The sequence below is a fragment of the Malaclemys terrapin genome, chromosome 20 (assembly GCF_027887155.1).
Source record: "Malaclemys terrapin pileata isolate rMalTer1 chromosome 20, rMalTer1.hap1, whole genome shotgun sequence".
NCBI classification, from domain to species: Eukaryota; Metazoa; Chordata; order Testudines; family Emydidae; genus Malaclemys; species Malaclemys terrapin.
This window is the reverse complement of record NC_071524.1, coordinates 12406015-12425746: the sequence shown is the minus strand read 5'-3', so window position 1 is coordinate 12425746 and position 19732 is coordinate 12406015. Positions and strand designations below refer to the sequence as shown.

The window sequence follows — 19732 nt, the reverse complement described above, 5'->3', positions numbered from 1 at the left end:
TTGTTAACCTGCAAGGCGAAGGAGGGGCTGGCATAGCCCAGTGAGAGTGCTTGAGTGGCCGAAGGGCTATAGTGTCAGAGAGCTGACACCAAGCTACCCCTGGAGGCAGGGAGTAACAAGGTGACTCACAGTCCTGGAAACAATCACTCCTTGTATCACCTGGGAGCCGCTGCATGGTTCACAACTCCTTGAGCCCATCCTTTCCTGTGTCTTTCCAAAGGTTGGATCCATAGTGGAGTACCCTTCTCCCCCGCTTCCCCATGCACTCGTATCCCCTCCTCCAGAACCTGGAACAGGACCCAGCATTCCTGAGTCTCAATATGCTTCTGCATTCAGCAACTAGCTGGGAAACTTGCTGCTAAAATGTGTTTTATCCCCTACCTAAAGATAATGGCCTGCTCTTGCCACTAGTTACTCTGTTAGCTCAGGTACTGGAGGTCTGCAGTGGATCCAAAAGGACACAACCCTGCTGATGATCCATGCAGAGGGTCAATATGGTTCCACGTGATGGGCAAGGCGTTCGAGGTGACGTGTAAGTGGGACACCAGCAACCACTTCCTCCCCGAGAGCAGCTTCACCCGATTTGCTGACTAGAGATTCATCCACAGGGCCCAGCTCAACTGCGTCCCACTGAGCGGAGCCGTCCGCCATAGGCATCGGGACAAGCGACGCAGGAAGTGCGGCTATGCCAACGAGATGCTACCCCATGTCCTGTGTAGCTGCAAGCCCCATTCGAGAGCTTGGGAGCTGCAACACAACACCATCCAAGATTGCCTGGCCAAAGCCATCCTGCCACCCGTGGGGAAGGTTGCCATAAACTCTGCCATCCCCGGAACGGAGAGCCAACTGTGACCGGACATCGTCATCACCAACAATGACGTCACAGTGCCGTTCGAGAACAGGACCCCGGCCTTCCATGATGCCCGAGCTTGAAAAGTAGAAAAATATACCCCTCTGGCTGAAACCTTGAGCGCTACAGGTTACCAGGTCCAGACACACATGCTGATCGTCAGAGCCTTGGGCGCATGGGAGCCCAGTAAGAGCGAGTGCTGAGAGAATGCGGAATCGGTCAACGCTACACTTGGCTGATGCGGCAAACTCATGCTGTCAGATGCCATAAGGTGGTTAAGGGACATCTACATAGAACACATCACAGGACATCGGCAATACCAGGAAGGATGAGCTGGAGTGTCGATAAGAAGCACAGTCAGGAAAGTAACATTCTTTCTTCATTGATTGTATTTTCTAAATGGACAACCAACTTAATTCTCAATTACTGAGGGACAATCTCCCCTCACTGATATATTTTGCTTTCCACAACCAAATCTTGGTACACCTTTTCATGAGTGATGTACCCGTGTATTCGGATTCTGATATCTAAACTGCATTGTTAAATCTACTCACCTAAATTTGGGTTATTGCTGATTATATACTCTATGAATCAAGACTTTTTAAAAAATGAACATTGTATTATTGGTGGATAATCTAAGCACTATACCCAGATGTACAGACACTCTTTTCCCAACCTATGAATTATCTATATTTTTTAACATTAGCTTTAATAAAATTTTTATATATGAGCATACACTGGAAGACTGCCTGGCTCCTCTCTCAAGCCAAGGTCAAGCAACCACTTAGGAGGGGCAAGGGGGGAGGCAAAAGAAACACTAAAAGCCAAAGAAATGTCTGTCCCAGACCGAAGCACAAACTCACTCCCTACCCCTCATATGGGATACAAAAGGGATGGTACCAAAGCCCCCAGATTCATGACCCTCCGAAACAGGAACATGACCATAAATTGTAAGGGGTGGGATCAGGGGTGTGTACTGAGATGCTTTGATATTGATCAGAGGATCTTTTATCTTTCTACCACTTATTTCAGATATTTTCCTTGATAGAGAATATTTTCCTTATATATTGTTGTCCCTACCTGTGACTCCAATCTTCCAGCTTTGGTGTGATCATCGGCTACCCGAAACCCATCACCATCATGTGATTAAATCCATTGAAAAGTCAATTCATTGCCTCGCTCTCTGATCCTTTGAGCCTCCTATAAATTGCATTGATTTTTTCAAAGTTGACTTGTAATTGACTTGCGTTGCAGTTGAGTTCTCAGCACTTCTGGAACTTAATCCCCAAGTGTCTCAAGATGAGCACCCAGAAAATGAACATACTAATTAGTGGCCATGCAGGAAAAAGTTGGGTTTAAGTGACTTGGCTCCTTGGCTGATGCAATGGTAGAAGCCAGTTCCCCAGTGTGGCAGTTGATTGCTTTAGCCAGGGGACCATCCTTTCTCCTCCTGCAATCCCCAGCCTCATTCTGTACACAAATTCTACAACAAATGAAGCTGGGGTCCGACATGTCATTCTCACTCACTAGGCTATTCTGATTCTTTCCCTGAGCTTTGTGCAGCCTGTGCATTGAATCCGGCAGGATCTTGGCCTGCATCTGCAAGAGCATTTAAGTGTTGCAATACTGAGCATCACAGGAACACTGGAATGTTGTTAGGGGCTTTCCCAAGAGAGAGAGAGAGAGAGAGAGAGACACACACACACATCCAAAAGGCCAGAAGTCTGAAGTGCAGGCAATGCAATGTGTACTGGGGATAGTTTCCAGCGAGCATGTCTATAACTCTGATGCTGCAGAACCTCGTTTCCCAGTGTCCCCTACAGGGCCGTCCTAGCCATTTGGGTGCCCTACGCAGCCCCCTAGGCCTCCCCCACCCAGGGTCTGGGAGGCAGGAGCTGTAGGGTGGCACTTTTGGGGGCCCCACAGGCCCAGAGGATTAGCAGGGGGCCGGGAGCAGCCCGCTCCGCTTCCCTTGCCCCAGCCCCAGCTGTATTGTTCGGGGGAGGGGGCTTGGAGGAAGGGATCCCCTCCCCACCCCCGGCACTCACCGGCAGCGGCAGGAAGCGGAGCAGCCCGGCCCCAGCCCGCTTTACTCTGCCAGCTCCCAGCTGCGGCGCTCCGCTTCCCGTCGCCAGTGAGTGCGGGAGGCGATCCTTTCCCCAAGCTCCCCGCACGCACCGGTGGCGGGAAGCGGAGCAACGCGGCTGGGAGCTGGCCGAGTGGAGCGGGCTAGGACCTGGTTGTGCCGCTTCCCGCCGCTGCCGGTGAGTGTGGGGTCGCTGGGGGAAGAGGTGGAATGGAGGCGGTCCGGGGAGGGGGAAGGGTAAGAGGTCTGGGACCCCCCATCTGCCTAGGGATGTGCCCCTTGCAGTGGGCGCAGCCCACGGCGCGGCCAGCCGAGGGATAGAGCTAGTCGCTGGGGCTGGTGCTACCGCATATGCGGCATGCGCAGCTGCCTAGGGCACCAGGAAATTTTGGGCAATTTGGTGCCCCAAATTTCACGGTGCCCCACGCAGCTGCGTATGCTGCATATGCCTAAGGACGGCCCCGGTCCCCTTTTCCCCACTCCCTTAGCAGGCATAATTATACCTGAAACGCACGTCCTCAGTCCCACCGCTGACAATTTATGGTCATGTTCCGTTTTGGGGGTTGTGAGTCTGGGGTCTTTGTCCCACCTCTTTTATAGCCCATGGGAGGGGTGAGGAATGAGGTTGTGCTACAGTCAGGGAAAGGCATTTCTTTGGCCTTTTAGTATTTTATACCTCCCCCCCACACCTCTCTTTGCCCCTCCCCACTGGGTGCTTGACCTTGCCTTGAGATAGGAGTTGAGGCAATCTTAAAGTGTGCACTTGTATACTATACTTCCACCATGCCCAGGAACACTCTAACTGCTCTTAGCTGTTCCCATTATACTCACAAACCCATCTGGCTAGGCAGAAGCAACACACACAGTCCTTGTCCTTGGTTTGCACACATTAGTATAAGATATAAGAATATCAAAAATCAACCGGGCAAACAAGACCCAAAATTCTATCTCAGGCAAAGATACAGGCCTGAATCCTACATCGTCACCAACACTCCTAACGTTCTCTCCCACCTGACGTGGCGATTTCCAGGCTGCACAGTTCCCTGCCTACACTGGGAATTCCCCAGCAAAGTCAGCCTGCCCAAGCACCCTGGTCTGCTTTTCCCCTCGGAGCCTATAAACCATGCAATTGCCACAGTTATGCTAGGACACAGCCCCTTCTAAGCAAGTACATTTCTTCTTAAGGTAAAAGTATTAGAGAGAAAATATTAAAACCTGAACTCCACTAAGGGCTCCAGCCATTAAACAGTGTTTCAAACCCGACCTCCCGCGCTCCACCAGCCTGGGTTTTTTCTGTGCTAACAAGTTCATAACAGCTGTTAGCTCAGAACAAGCAACCCCATGAATCTGAGTCACTCTTTTATCCAGTTTGGGCTGCTGAACTTGTCCTCATGTAATGAGTTATCAGCAGACAACGCGTTTCTCCTCAGGGTGCAGCTTCAGAAGGATGGGACCAGAGGTGGGTAATTTGCATTCCCATTTTCCCACGTATTGCTTAGGAAAGCCACTCACTAGAACAGGGGTGGCCAACCTGAGCCTGAGAAGGAGCCAACATTTACTGATGTACATTGTCAAAGAGCCACAGTAATACGTCAGCAGCTTCCCCCCACCCCAGTGCCTCCCACCCACCGGCAGCCCCACCGATCAGCGCCTCCCCCTCCCTCCCTGCACCTCCTGATCAGCTATTTCGTGGCATGCAGGAGGTCTGGGCCGGGGGGAAGAGGAGCAAGGGCACGGCAGGCTCAGGGGAGGGAGCGGGAAGGGGTGGAGTGGGGGCAGGGCCTCTGGCAGAGCCAGGGGTTGAGCAGTGAGCACCCCCCGGCACATTGGAAAGTTGGCACTTGTAGCTCCAGCCCCAGAGTTGGTGCCGGTACAAGGAGCCACCTATTAACTTCTGAAGAGCCCCATGTGGTTCTGGAGCCACAGGTTGGCCACCCCTGCACTAGAAGATTAATCTTGTCTGGCCCGTTGTTTTAAATATGTCCCCTGAAACTCACAACGCTTCCCACCGTTTCTGTTAGACCACAATCCCGCAACACCACAAACATTTGCATTTTTAATACAACGAATTCGGAAAATACTTAAACTTCATTCAACAAGGTTTGTCCAGCATACTGCAGGTAATTGCTACATCTGTCACAGCCAAGAGCAGACTTTAACACTGCCCACACTTTTGAATGTCATATTGTAAGGCAAGTGATTCTCTCCACTACACTTATTCCCTGTGGGAGTTGCCAAGTTTTTTCTCGAACTTCATGGCCTGAGATGATTATCCTGGACAAGACAACAGCAGCAGCAGCGTTTTCAAAAAATCCAACTGTGTCTCACGTTCAGCGCCCAAACAAAATGAGCGAACCCTTCGCAATTCTCTGTGTGTCATTTCCTCACTTGTGAGCCAGGCACAGTAAATATCTCCCAGGGTCTTGTGAAGAGATATAATTTAAAGACGCACTCAGCTATGACAATGATGGGTACCAGAATCATAGAATATCAGAGTTGGAAGGGACCTCAAGACGTCATCTAGTCCAACCCCCTGCTCAAAGCAGGACCAATTCCCAGCTAAATCATCCCAGCCAGGGCTTTGTCAAGCCGGGCCTTAAAAACCTCCAAGGAAGGAGACTCCACCACCTCCCTAGGTAACGCATTCCAGTGTTTCACCACCCTCCTAGTGAAATAGTTTTTCCTGATATCCAACCTGGACCTCCCCCACTGCAACTTGAGACCATTGCTCCTTGTTCTGTCGCCATTGCTCCTTGTTCTGTCAGATAGGGTGACCAGACAGCAAGTGTGAAAAATCGGGATGGGGGTGGGGGGGGGGTAACAGGAGCCTATATCAGAAAAAGACCCAAGAATCAGGACTGTCCCTATAAAATCGGGACATCTGGTCACCCTAGTACCAGAGAAGAGCCCATGAGGAAATGAATAATTCGGTGTTTACTGCTCATTAGCCAAACACTAAATACGGAAGAGACCACTCACTGAATCATATGCCTGCATAAAATATTGAACAATTACCCATTCAGCTAGTACCACCCAGCCAATCCCCGGATGGAGGGAGACGTACTGTGGAAAAATACTATGTGAGTATATAGTTAAACACGGGAATCAAAATACATAAGTACAAGGAGACAGAGACAACTTTAATTCTGGTATTTCCTAACTTTTCAGTGCGTGACTTTGTCAACTGACCATTCTTTTAAGGTAGTTTTTGTATGTAATCGGAGACACAAAAGATCAATTTGACCTCAGTACTTACCACCTACTTAACCCTGGTGAGACATTAACTGCAATAATAACTAGAGGGTCACACCTTGTTACTTACGCAGGCTGAGGTGAACACCCAGCTGGGCCCCTTGTCCCCAGACACTTGTCTCCCCAATGCAAAGGTGCCAACTGAAGTGGGGGGTGCAGCTGGCTGGAGTGGGGGACAAGGGTCTGTTGGGTGGGGTGCTGGCCAGACTGCAGGGGCAAGAGGCTTCTGGCAGCTTGATTTCCACGAAAACCAGGCCCACAGAGTGCTCATTAGGTGGGCTGGTCCACACTGGGGCGGGGGATCGATCTAGGAAACGCAACTTCAGCTACGAGAATAGCGTAGCTGAAGTCGACGTTTCCTAGATCGAACTAAGTTTACTTATTGCGGGTCCACGCGGCGCAGGCAAGCTCCCCCGTCGACAGCGCTTCCTCTTCTCGGCGAGCAGGAGTTCCGCAGTCGACGGGGGAGCGCTTCTGGGATCGATCCAGATGAGACGCGATAAATCGATCCCAGAAGATCGATCTCTACCCGCCGAATCGGGTGGGTAGCGTGGACCTACCTGGTGCTGCAAGCAGAGGAAGCCCGATGGTTCCCTAAATCTAACCTCACCTCACTGCCTCATCCCTGTATGGAGTGATGCTCCCCAACCACAAGCCCGGGGGAGGTAACTGCCTCACCCGTGTCCAGAGCCTACAGAAACATACCGTTTAGATCAGCAGAAATCAGCCTTTTCCAGTTTTCTGATTTTCATCAAAATCAACAGGCTTCTGCCCTTGATACTTAGAACATTCTCTGCAATTCCAGAGTGAACGGGAGGCAGTCTTCAAAAGTGATCATGCTACAGCCACGCTGAGTGCAAGGGCTCCCTTTGCTGGGCCAATTAGCTCTTATGTAGGCAGAAGAAAAGGGAATCTTAAGAAGGGATCTGAAGGACAAGCTGGGGCAGGGGCTGTTTGCTTTGTGGGGGGGAGCTGTTTTTAAACAGACTAGTTAAGGGAGAGCGTTCCCTGCATAAGGAGTGGCGTGAGATAGGGCAAAGGGGCTTGTAGGAGAAGTGAACAGAAGGGGAAGGAGATTGACGACTAAGGAGGGGTTGGGGGCGGGGGTTAAAGGTGAGCACAAGAAGCTTGACTCTCATGCAGAAAAGCGGGGAGAGCCAGCAGAGGGATTCAAGCGGGTTTGAGATGGTTAGAGTAATAGGCCAGGATGACTAAGGCACCTAGGCATCACACTACACTCATACAAGGAAATAATAATCTTAGCAGCAGCATTTTGAATTGAGGTTTGTGGTCTGGATGCAGAAATCAGTGGATGCGGTTCTCTGATCTGCATGACACGGGCTAGACTAGATGATCATAATGGGCACATCTTGCCTTAGAATCATAGAATGTCAGGGTTGGAAGGGACCTCAGGAGGTCATCTAGTCCAACCCCCTGCTCCAAGCAGGACCAATCCCCCAACTAAATCAAAATGAATGGCCAGGAGAACAATGTGGGTTTCAGGGATGCCATGGAGGAGGTTATAGGAGCCAAGCAGGAGATGGTGAGGGCCCAGAGGAGAGAGTGAGCAGGATGGACAGAGATAAAAGGCAAGCTGTTACAGAGGAAGTTGCAGCATGATTTAGGCATTACCTGGGTGTGTGAGGTGTGGGAAAAGTTACAGATGACACCCAAGTTGCAGGCCTGATGGTGGTGTTCTGTACAGGGACAGAGAAAGGGAAAGAGGAGACTTTGGTTGCTAGGGCCCAAATCCTCCAAGGTATTTAGGGTCCTAATTTCCATTGCAATCAATGGAAGTTAAGGAGCCTGAATACCACTGAGGATCTGGGCCTAGGATAGCAGCAAGACATCCAGGAGGAAGATACACAGGACTGGAAGGAACCTCCTGGGTCCAATCCTCTGCTATTGCAGGCTACCAGGTCACATAATCAAGTGAAGCCTCTCAGTCAGGAAATCAAACCCTGTCTCCCGCATAACAGGCAGGGATACTCAGCACTATGCTAAAGGAAGGCATGACCAAGGAGGATACAGAGACAGATGGAGATGTAGGACTGGACAAGTAGGGTTGAGTCATCGGTGTAAATATGGTAATTGAAGCCAGGTGAGTGGAGGAGATGACCAAGAAAGGGTGTAGAGGGAGAAGACGAGAAGGCCAAGGACACCTCCTAGAAGTAGGTGGGAGAGAAGAAAATGGCAGAACTAGAGATGACAGTATTTGTCAGCATAACTGAGCCTGTATTAGCTTCACAAATGATAAAACACCAAGGAACAGGCTGAGAAACCTTTCACTGAGAAATCACTGCTTTAAATTCCGTCCTGGGGGGATGACTGGAAATGACCATCTGACAACTGCTCTATGTTGGGGACATATCCACATGACAGTTAGTCCCCTTAGTAGTTTCGCTGACCAGATGGGGCATGGAGACGCTTCAGAAAAAAGAACCCACACATTCCATGCTTAGAGCTGTTTACTTACATCAGCTACAGGACAGGCACTGTCCTTGGCCTTCAGACACGTGCTGGTCATACTACTCTGAAAGTGTTACCCTAAAGCACAGACCTTACAGTGCATCCACTGCACTTATTTCTTGGGATTAGCTCCAGCCACATAATATTGTTAACAGCAGATCTCTTAAGCAGCAGTTGCATGAGACCTTTGTGCATGCTGGGAGCGGTGTTCCCTGAGACCTTGGTCATTAATTCGCTTGGGACTAGCTGGGCAGTATTGTCATCCTCAAAACTACAAAGACCCTTCAGGGCTAAAGCAGTTCCATTTGATATTCCACATCCCCTCCTTGTGACAAGCCAGTACCCATCAGTAACCAACCAGCCCAGCACACCAAGCTGCCAACAGAACGGGGTAGCTCAGCTCCCCTAGTTCCAAGAGAAGGGGTAGGTTATGCAGGAGGCAGCTCCATCTGGATATCGGGCAGCAGGTTGCAGCTGGTGACGATGTCCATCTTGTCAGCCACCGCTTGCAAGTCATCCAGAACGAGGCGGATATTGTGCGAGGCGTTGATGATGCCGCTCTGCGAGTTGCTGAGCTGTGCAGTGATGGTGCCGAGTTCCTTGGTGGCCATCTGATACACCTGCTTGATGGTGCTGCTGACATCGTAGTACAAGCGGGCATTGCTCTCAATCAGCTTCTGCTGCAGCAAGGTGCTGTAGCGCCCCTGGTGCTGGATACGAAGGGCAGGTTTCTCTTCTATTCCCATAGGAGACCTTGGCTCCTCCTTCCTGATGACAATCAGGGGAGGCAGGTCCAGGTCGACTAGCTTAGACTTGACTTTGTGCCCACTTGGGCTCCCTTCGTCTTCATCATCTGTCTCAGATGCTTCCCCGAGGACTTTCACACCAGAGAGGCTGGGAAAGGAGGCCTGGGGAACGGACGACAGATAAACTTCTTCGTCGGAATCAGTCTCAGATGCTTCCCCTTGAACCACTGCTTTGTTTTGGGGTGCTGCCATCCTTGGGCTTCAGCCACCTAAAGAAACAAAAGCAGGTCAATCACAGCAAGAGAGGGGAAACTGAGACAATGGAGAAGAGCCTGAGACAGCTCGGAAGGTCGATGGGTCCCAGGAGCCCGGAAGAAGCTGGCAAGTGGTTGTGAAGTTCCAGGGAGGGGCAGTTAGGTGGGCCGTTAGCTGAAGTGCTATGTGCCAGCAACAACCCAGCCCAACAGCCGCTGGATGGCAGGTACCCAGCCAGGAGAGAGGCGGTGAATGAGAGGGCAACACGGTAACAGGATAGGGAGACCACCAGTCCATGGCATGACGGACATCAGCACAGGGCACAATATGGCCATGGGCAAAGTCCCGGAAGCCTGTCATTCATCTCTCAGGGAAACCCCCCATACACGCCCCACAGACATCCCTTCCACCTCTGCTCCAGAGCCGCCTCCCCAGCCCCTCTCCCAGAAAGCACCCTGCTCCCCCTACAGTTCCCCACCCCAACCCTCCCTCCTACACCTCCATCTCTACCCCAGAGCACCCCTACTTCCCCAGAGTGCCCCCACACTTCCCGCCACATCCTCAGAGCATCCCCACTCATCCCCTCTCCCGCAAGAGCATCTCCATTCCCCCCAGAGCGCCCCCAACTCCCCTCCCTTCCCCCCAGAGCGCCCCCACTCCCTTCCCCCCAGAGCGCCCCACTCTCCTCCCCCCGCGAGCCTCTGTCCCTCTTCCCGAGCGCCCCCCACTCATCCCACCCATCCCCCTAGAGCGCCCCCCACTCCCTTCCCCCCAGAGCCCCCCATTCCCCTCCCCCCGCGAGCCTCTGTCCCTCTCCCCGAGCGCCCCCCCAGAGCCCCCCACTCATCCCACCCATCCCCCTAGAGTACCCGTGCTCACCCCACACTCCCCCACCCCTCCCCCAGAGTCCCCCCCCTTCCTCAGGTCCCTCAAACAGCCCCCACAGTCCGAGCCACCAGCCCCGCCCCCACCCGCTTCTCTTCGCTACCCGCTATCGCGGAGGGGGAACAGGAACGGTACAGACGGCGTCCAGGTCACATGATCCCGTGGCAGGCAGGTCACATGATCAGTCACATGGTGTCCGATCCCGGAAGTCGCGACTCCGGCCATGGCTGACTCGCCGCTGTTCCAGGCGCTGCACATGGAGATGGCGCATGCGCTGTGTGCGGTGAGGGGAGGGGGGTGAGAGGGAGCGCCGAGCCGGGGACAAGGCTCAGGGTCGGGCGGCGAGTCGCTGGCTGCGGGCGGGGTGCGCTGCCGAGGGGCGGGGCTCTGTGCTGGGGGCGGGGCTCTGTGCCAGAGGCTGGGGGCAGTGCGGGGCGGGGCTCTGTGCTGGGGGCGGGGCTCTGTGCCAGTGGTTGGGTGCAGTGCGGGGCGGGGCTCTGTGCTGGGGGCGGGGCTCTGTGCTGGGGGCGGGGCTCTGTGCCAGAGGCTGGGGGCAGTGCGGTGCGGGGCTCTGTGCTGGGGGCGGGGCTCTGTGCCAGAGGCTGGGGGCAGAGCGGGGCGGGGCTCTGTGCTGGGGGCGGGGCTCTGTGCCAGAGGCTGGGGGCAGTGCGGGGCGGGGCTCTGTGCTGGGGGCGGGGCTCTGTGCCAGAGGCTGGGGGCAGAGCGGGGCGGGGCTCTGTGCTGGGGGCGGGGCTCTGTGCCAGAGGCTGGGGGCAGTGCGGGGCGGGGCTCTGTGCTGGGGGCGGGGCTCTGTGCCAGAGGCTGGGGGCAGAGCGGGGCGGGGCTCTGTGCTGGGGGCGGGGCTCTGTGCCAGAGGCTGGGGGCAGTGCGGTGCGGGGCTCTGTGCTGGGGGCGGGGCTCTGTGCCAGAGGCTGGGGGCAGTGCGGGGCGGGGCTCTGTGCTGGGGGCGGGGCTCTGTGCCAGAGGCTAGATGCAGGGCGGGGCTCTGTGCCAGCATTCAGTGCAGTGGGGGGCGGGGCTCTGTGTCAGAGGCTGGGTGCAGTGCAGGACTCTTTGCAGTGAGGGAGGGGCTCTGTGTCAGAGGCTGGGTGCAGTGAAGGGGTTGGGGCTCTGTGCCAAAGGCTGGGTGCGGTTCTCTGGCCTGTGCTATATGGGAGGTCACACTACATTAGGGTGACCAGATCACCACACTAAAATATCGGGACACATTGGGGTGCCATCAGCTCCGCCCACAGTCCACCCCTGCTCGGCCCCAGGTCCTGCCCCCTCCCCGCTCGGCCCCCCCACTGCGCCCTTCCTTCTCCCCCGGCCTGCTGCTGGTTTGCTGCATCCCTCAGTCCCCAACCCACCACTCGCCTCCCCGCCTGCTTGCCTGCCCACCGCTCACCTCTTCACCCCCCGCCAGCCACTGACCCCTACGGCGCCGACTTCCCTTCTGCCAGGTGGGTGCTCGCTCACCCTCCGCCTCTTCCTGCCCTTGCACCGCCCTTGCTCCACCCCCATTCCACTCCCTTTCCCCAAGTCCCCGCCTGTGCCCTGCCTCTTCTCCGCCTCCTCCCCTGAGCGTGCCACATACCTGCTCCTCCCCCCTCTCTCCTGGAAAGCGCTAAGCGCCGCCAAACAGCTGTTAGGTGGCAGGAAGCACTGGAGGGGGGGAGGCGAGGAAAGGGAGCTTGGCTGCAATTTTTCCCCATGGTTGCCCTAGCCCTGGAGCACCCATGGGGTCAGCGCCTCCCTCTGTTTGCCTCCTTACCTGAATATCAGGACAAATGGCGTCCCAATCATACATTGATCGGGACGTGGGACAAAGGGTTAAATATTGGAACAGTCCCGATTTTATCGGGACATCTGGTCACCCTACACTACATGATCACATTCACAATGGTCCCTTCTGGCCTTGGAGTCAACAAATCGATGAAACTTCAGAGTGAGCATCAGGTTCCCCTACCCCACCTCAACCCAACCCACCATACCCCACTCTTCAACGTCAACTTCACAATGCTGCATCTTGCCCTGATGCTCCCAGGTCAGAGACCTTCTCCCACCCTTCTGAAGCCATGGAGGGGCTGCTAGGCGAGGCTAATCCCAGCGCCAGACAAATGGCTCACGTGCACTGACTCCATTCTGAGCCTTTTCATCTGTGGTGTTTGACAGGAACAGGAGAAAGGTCTCGGTGCCCTGGAGGGAGTGGGTTTCCGAGTGGGCCAAGGACTCTCGGAGAGGTGAGTGCAGAGTACCAGAGCACAGGCGGGGTGGGGTGGGAGATTCATGGAGTGACGGTGGAGGAGGAAGTTTAACGTGGACGACAGATCGGCAGGAGCAGCTCCCAGTACAAAACGGTCCCTGTGAACTGGGAGTGCATCAGAGTCTGAAATGGAGCCCAGTGAGCACCAGGGAGGGAAGGCCCCAGGAGCAGTGGCGTAGCCAGCTTCTAAGAGGAGGGGGAGCAAATATTAAAAAAGGCGCCCCCTCCTTGGCTCCTTCTCTGGCCATGTCCCCCTTGGCTGGCTCCTCCTTCGGCCACTCCACGCCCCGCCCTTGGCTGGCTCCTCCGGCTGCACCGCCCCTCCACCCCCCATGGCTCCTCCAGCCCTGCCGTGCCACCCCCACAGCGCCCCCCCCACAGCGCCCCCCCCCCGCTCCTCTGGCCGCGCCCGCCGTCTCCCCGTGGCTGCCGGCCGCCAGCCTGCGCCCCCCCCTCCTCCGGCTGCGGCAGCCAGCCGCGCTGCGGGCCGCATGCTGCGCCTCCCCCCGCTCCTCCGGCCGCACGTCCGCCACCCACTCAAACCACATTTGTTCATCAGACGCCCACACAAACCTTCTTTGTTGCTCTCTCGGCCTAGAACTGAGATACTGTGTATACCAGCCAATCAGTACAATTCAGAGTAAGGATGAGGTCAGTTTGTGATGGCTGGAGCCAGATTGAGAGTTTTTTTAGGTCTTGGATTTTGGTTTGGCGCATGATACAGGTAGGGGTCAGAGATGAAACATGGAATGGATCCCCCCCCCCCCCCCCTCCTCTGGCCGTGGCTTCAGGCCGCATGCTGCCCCCCCCCCTCCCCCCCCGCTCCCTGGCCGCGCTCCCGCCGCCCACCCATGGCTGCCGGCCACGCTGCGGGCAGCCAGCCTGCGCCTCCCCTCGCTCCTCCAGCCGCCTTTGCAAAGGCGCCGCTTTTGGCAAATTTGCTGAGGGGAAGCGGCTGCTTCCCCTGCACCCCACTAGCTACGCTACTGCCCAGGAAGGGCTGGGACATGGCAGGGGTCCTGAAGCTGGATTCACTTCTAATTTTGGCACCGTTTGCTCTGGGCTCCCCTTGCTTGGGCTGTCTGTCCTCCTGCAGTTCCTCCTGCCCACTGGGCAGCAGAGTGACCTGGTGAGTCTGTTGGCTTAGCTGATGGGCAGAGTTTTGGATGTTGCGCTAGGCCAGGGTGGCTGATTCCATGGGGGATGTGTCCTAAAACCATGAGAGAGCACAAAGGAAGCACATTTGTGATTTAAGAGCCTGAAGCTCATTGACTCAAATAGACACAGAAAGTGAATGATATTTAGGCTCCTAAGCGACTTTGTTGTTTTTGAAAATGTTCAGCCCTTCTGTTTAGCTGTTAAGTGAAAAGCACTTCCAAATGCCGGAGTGGCTTCAAACCCCCTTGCATGTGCTGAAGGGGCTCCCAGCTCCCTTCCCAGGCAGGGCTCCAAGCCCAGGCCTGAGTAAATCCAACTTCCTTTCTGATACATCTAGTGCTTAATCTCTTTTGACAAGATACAAGGGAAACAGGAAATGATGGAGCTAGAGCCCTGGGCAGTCTGCCAATGATCCTGTCAGCATTGCTCTGACAGGTGACTCAGCTCCGGGTTTTCTCTAGTCCCGCTGCCTGATACTGTAGGACCCATTCAAAGAGACAATTACCAAACTCTGCGATTTCCCCCTTCTGCTGAAGGTTGACAAAGGAGACTCCGTCATTCAAGGATGAGCTGGACGTCCTGAAATTCCTCTGCAAGGATCTGTGGATGACCGTCTTCAAGAAGCAGGTGGATAATCTGCGCACCAACCATCAGGTAAGAGCTGCGAGGCTTTCCCCTGCTCCCAGGATGACTGGATGCTCTCCCACAGTTTTGTCTTGGCCTTTGCAGGCTCCTCCCTAGAGGGGGAGGATAGCTCAGTGGTTTGAGCATTGGTCTGCTAAACCCAGGGTTGTGAGTTAGGGTTCTGGGGCAAAAAACAAACAAAAAATATTGGGGATTGGTCCTGCTTTGAGCAGGCGGTTGGACTAGATGACCTCCTGAGGTCCCTTCCAACCTTGATAGTCTATGATTCTATCTCAGTGTCCCTGCTGCACAATGCAGACGGGTGAGAAGAGAAGCATTCATTCTCCCCAAAGCACTTCTTGCTCCATAGCTTATTCCAAGAGGAGGGTGGAGAAGGACTAGGCTGCTGCCCCAGGTAGTATCAAGAGGCCTGAGCAAACATTTGAGTCTGGCATTGTGGCTCAGCAGTGTGTGGCACACGCGCAGCCTTATTTCCAGGAGAACAGAGCTCCTCAGCTGAGGACCCTCCAGTAAGAATGCCCAGCCCCAGAGTTCCACCCTATTGTCCCCATTGTCCTGGGGAGAGAGGTGGTCACTGAGGTTGGCAGGTCCTAGCCCATTAGAGCTCAGAGATTAATACAAAGACCATGAAATGTATCCAGAACTGGACCAGAGCGTACTGGGAGTCCTGTGCCTGTCCCTGCTCTGGAACTGACCTGACTTAGATTCCGAGGTGCCATTTGCAGATCAGGGGTCCCTCTGAAGGCTGCGTCAGAGACAGCGAGTGTACTGACCAAGCTGGAGTACAGAACAGCACTAGGATCATTTAGTGGAAGGAAGTGCCCTTCCTGCTGTGCTAGGATCGGGGGCTTGGCATTGCGGAAGCCTGTGGCAGTCAGCGATGGATTTCTAGGCGATTGCTGATGGTCTCATGTGCTGCGCAGGGGGCACCCTGGTACATGCTGCTCACACAGTCTGACTCTTGGTTTCATTTCTAACGGGCCTAGTATTTGCAGCTCTGAGGCCCAGCCATCTTGACTTCTTTTGACTCCCAAACCCACAGATCTCTCATTCCCACAGGGAACCTACATGCTGCAAGACAATCAATTCCTCCTTCTAAGCCAGCTGTCCAATGGGAAGCAGTACCTGGAGGAGGCACCCAAGGTAAGCCCACCGTGGGGCCATCCTCCAGTAGAAGCATCTCCTCCTTGTTTGTCAGGGCCACAGGAAAGGCTGCACTGTGACCTCTGTCACCACGGCTAAAACCCTCCTCCGTGTTCAGATCCCCCATATAAAACCCAACAGATTAAATTCCTCCAAAGCAGTCGTGGACATGCTGTGTGTTGCCTCTTGCCATAGCAAGCCAAGCTGGAAGCGGAATCCGAACCAGGTAGGCCTTGTGGCTGCTTTTCCCCTGGGACTGACTGCCCCTCTCAAGCTCAGATAGTCCATATTAGGTTATAAGATCTTTGGGGCAGGGACCAGGCCTTTCTGCCTCATCTGGGGGGCCTCAGCATACCTTGGATGTTCTAAAATAATAAACACAGCTGCATGGACTCTGACCTGGCCTGCTTTCCTGTGCTCTGGGTTCCAGGTCCTCTGGTGAAGTCCATCACTGTTGTCCTTTGAACGTGGAGCTCGTGTAACTGTTGAAAGCCCATATAAGAGCTAATGGGATGCTTGGATGCATTAATGGCATGGGTGGCGTGTGAACCGCCCATTGGGGCAGGCTATCCCCCAGCCACTCCCCTTCTGCCTGAGGCCCTGCCCCATCCCCGCCAGAGCCTAGAGCAACCCCACCACGGCCACCTGAGCGCCCCCAATCCTGGAACGCTGAACAGGCAGTCCCCAGCCCCAGAGCGCCGGGCGGGTGGGCGGGCGGCCCCAGCGGTCCCCAGCCCCGAAGCACCAGGCGGGCAGCCCCCAGCCCCGATGCACTGGGCGGTGCAAGCACTGGCCCCAGTCGCCCCGAGTCCCAGTTACAGGCTGGCCCACCCCCACCCGAGCCATGGGGGAAGAGCGGGAACTGGAAGCAGGCAGGAGAGGGTCTGGGGGCGAAGCATGGGCAGGGCCACGCTGGACTGTTTGGGGAGGCTACGCCTCCTCTGGCCTGTTATACCCGCCGCCCATGGTTAACGGGAGTAGTGAGTGGGAGCAGGAGGGTGATTTTCCCTCTGTAGAACATTGATGGGACCAGTACTGAGATGCTGCCTCCAATTCTGGGGTCCACGCTGGGGAGAAACTGAAGAGTTCAGTCTCTTTAGTTTATCCAAAAGACAGTTATGGTTACATGTGGAGGAGATTTCTGGTTTTTTTATCTAGCCAAATGAGTTAGAACAAGTTCCAGTTACTGGAAGCTGAAATTAGATAAACTCAGAGTAGGAATAACCAATTTTTAACAGTCGGAGTAACTAACCACTGGGAGAATTCACCTAAGGGTGGTGCGGATTCTCCACCACTTGGAGTCTTTAAATTAAAATGGGACATCTTACAAAGAGATGCTGTTCTCAGCCCTAAGTTACGGGCTTGATGCAGGAATCAGTGGAGGAGGTTATCTGCCCCATGTTATGTAAGAGATCTGAACAGATGATCTTTACTGTTATTTCTGGCCTTACAATGTGGGGGTGAAATCCTGGGCCCACTGAAGTCAATGGTAGAACCCCCACTGAGTTGGGCAAGCCCGGATTTCATCAGAGGAGTCCATGACTGTGAGGATAATTCCCTAATTCCTGAGGTCCCTTCTGACCCTGATATTCTGTGATTCTATTGGTTAGTCACTGGGGCAGTCTGCACATAGAGAGAGTCACTCCCAGTCTAGCTAGTGAGTCCTAGCTCGATCCCCCTCTACCTAGGGCAAGTATTGCTCCTCCAGAATGCCCCCCAGGGGAGAACTGACCAGCTCTCTGCCTTTCCTGTAGTTTCTCGCCTTTACATGTGGCCTTGTGAAAGGAGCTCTCTCCAACCTGGGCTTTGACAGCACTGTGACTGCCGAGGTGCCGGTGATGCCGTCCAGTAAGTAGTTAGCCTCTGCGTGGGGAGAGGGAACTGAGATCCAGTAGGACGCAAGCCAGGGCACCTTAGGATATACCCCTCCCCCATCCCTGCTCTAGGGAAGAAGGGGGTGCCCCCAGCGAGCACCCTGTTCCCTACTTCCCTGCCTGTCAGAGCCCTGGGGAGCCTTGGGTTGCAGTGTGATGTGCTGGGCATTGCCCAGATGTTCCAGCCAGCTGATATCTGTTCTGTGGCCCTGAGTGGAACAAGGGAGACAGAAGGTCTGAGTCCAGTTCTTGGCAACGGGGTAGCCCTTGTCACAAAGCTATTGTCACCATTGGCCCCAGCTGGCTCCCCTGGCCGGTGGCCTCTGGAGAGGGGGCCAGGATGGAGCGGGCCAGGCAGGTTGAACTCCTCTCTTGGAGAAGCCCTAGAGGCTGAGACATGTGGAGGATGGTGCCCTGCTGCCGCCTGTGTAGTACAGGAGGGTGTGCCAGGGGGGCCAACCTTCTCCCTGCCCAATATTCACTTCCGAAAGGGACCCCTCCTAGCTAGCGCTCAGTGAAGAGGCGTCTGGGAATGTGTCCAGGGAAAGAGAGCCCCAGGGAGTCGGATGTGGGCTCTTGGTTCAGTATTTGGTGGGGTTGCATGGATGAAGCCAGGACAGTGATTTCCCAGGCAGAGGTTTCTCAGCCATGAGATCTCTCTAATCCAGCCCCTTTCCATGGTCATAGGCGCCTTCTGCTCCCGCCGGTGAGTGCTCGACCCTCCTCTACCCCCCTGCCCCGCCCTGACTCCACCCCTTCCATGAGGCCCTGCCCCGCCCCCATTCCAAGTCCCTGCCCCAACTCCGCCCCCTCCCTTCTTCCCCAAATCCCCACCCCGGCCCCTCCTCTTCCCCACCACGTTCCCGCTCCTCCCCCCACCCCAAAGCGGCCAAACAGCTGTTTAGTGGCGGCCAGGCGGGAAGCGCTGTGAGGTAGGCGGAGGAGCGGGGACACAGCACGCTCAGGGGAGAAGGAGGTGGGGCATGGGGGAGCTTGGCTGCCAGTGGGTGCAGAGCACCCACTAATTTTTCCCCATGGGTGCACCAGCCCCGGAGCACCCACGGAGTCGGCACCTATGGCCATGGCAGCATTTCCCTTTTTCTGTGTTCTCCCCTTCGCGAAGGGCCTGCATTGCACGCTCAGTGCTTTCTCTTTCTGCCAGGTAAATTTCAAGTGGTGATTCAGAAATCCTGACCTCGTGCTGGCGGCTGAGAATGGGTAGAAGAGAGACAGTGGCTGCAGCCCTGTTTCAGTGGAGCTGGTTTCTGCTTTCTGGGTACCAGGATGTCATAGGTTTGCAATAAAGTGTTTTTGATTTCCATTCGTCTTTGCTGCTCTCCCAGGTAACCAGCCAGCTTCTGTCAGGTGTGGGGCTGGCCTGGCACTCTAATGCTGGTGTTCCAGTCCTACCCCATGGAAGTGAATGAGCTCGAGCTGGTGGGGTGTGAAGAATATCCCTCCCTGTCGGATGTGCAGTAGCAGAAAAGTGGTGGCTGTGACCTGAGGCTTTGGGAGTGATTCTCAGGTCTCTGGGTGAGCAGGGATTCATAGATTCTAGGACTGGAAGGGACCTCGAGAGGTCATCGAGTCCAGTCCCCTGCCCGCATGGCAGGACCAAATACTGTCTAGACCATCCCTGATAGACATTTATCTAACCTACTCTTAAATCTCTCCAGAGATGGAGATTCCACAACCTCCCTAGGCAATTTATTCCAGTGTTTAACTACCCTGACAGTTAGGAACTTTTCCTAATGTCCAACCTAGACCTCCCTTGCTGCAGTTTAAGCCCATTGCTTCTTGTTCTATCCTTAGAGGCTAAGATGAACAAGTTTTCTCCTTCCTCCTTATGACACCCATTTAGATACCTGAAAACTGCTATCATGTCCCCTCTCAGTCTTCTCTTTTCCAAACTAAACAAACCCAATTCTTTCAGCCTTCCTTCATAGGTCATGTTCTCTAGACCCTTAATCATTCTTGTTCCTCTTCTCTGGACCCTCTCCAATTTCTCCACATCTTTCTTGAAATGCGGTGCCCAGAACTGGACACAATATTCCAGTTGAGGCCTAACCAGCGCAGAGTAGAGCGGAAGAATGACTTCTCGTG

General features: G+C 54.7%; 2 protein-coding genes across 3 annotated transcripts; one reads left to right on the top strand and one right to left on the bottom strand.

Moving 5' to 3' along the window:
• Positions 1-8638: 8638 nt before the first annotated feature.
• BLOC1S3 (biogenesis of lysosomal organelles complex 1 subunit 3) lies at positions 8639-10731 on the bottom strand. The gene is made up of 2 exons (XM_054010143.1): positions 10647-10731; positions 8639-9672 (listed from the first exon to the last, which is right to left on the bottom strand). Exon 2 carries the CDS (start codon positions 9653-9655, stop codon positions 9086-9088), a length of 570 nt encoding a protein of 189 aa, XP_053866118.1. The 5' UTR covers positions 9656-9672; positions 10647-10731; the 3' UTR covers positions 8639-9085.
• Positions 10721-18948, top strand: TRAPPC6A (trafficking protein particle complex subunit 6A). 2 transcript variants are annotated; one of them, XM_054010144.1, is made up of 6 exons: positions 10721-10826; positions 12719-12786; positions 14504-14621; positions 15672-15755; positions 17510-17603; positions 18792-18948. In XM_054010144.1, the coding sequence occupies exons 1-6, from the start codon at positions 10767-10769 to the stop codon at positions 18821-18823; spliced, it is 456 nt and encodes a 151-aa protein (XP_053866119.1). In that variant the 5' UTR covers positions 10721-10766; the 3' UTR covers positions 18824-18948. The 2 variants fall into 2 exon arrangements, with proteins under 2 accessions (XP_053866119.1, XP_053866120.1); XM_054010145.1 differs by lacking the exon at positions 12719-12786 and having other exon boundaries at positions 10750-10826.
• The last annotated feature ends 784 nt before the right edge of the window (positions 18949-19732 follow it).

Excerpts from the sequence above, each read along its gene's own strand:
- BLOC1S3 (XM_054010143.1), bottom strand. The coding sequence starts at position 9,655 with ATGGCAGCACCCCAAAACAAAGCAGTGGTTCAAGGGGAAGCATCTGAG.
- TRAPPC6A (XM_054010144.1), top strand. The coding sequence starts at position 10,767 with ATGGCTGACTCGCCGCTGTTCCAGGCGCTGCACATGGAGATGGCGCAT. Across the intron at positions 10,827-12,718 it reads TGGCGCATGCGCTGTGTGCG|GAACAGGAGAAAGGTCTCGG; the intron begins GTGAGGGGAGGG and ends GGTGTTTGACAG. Across the intron at positions 15,756-17,509 it reads ACCTGGAGGAGGCACCCAAG|TTTCTCGCCTTTACATGTGG; the intron begins GTAAGCCCACCG and ends CCTTTCCTGTAG.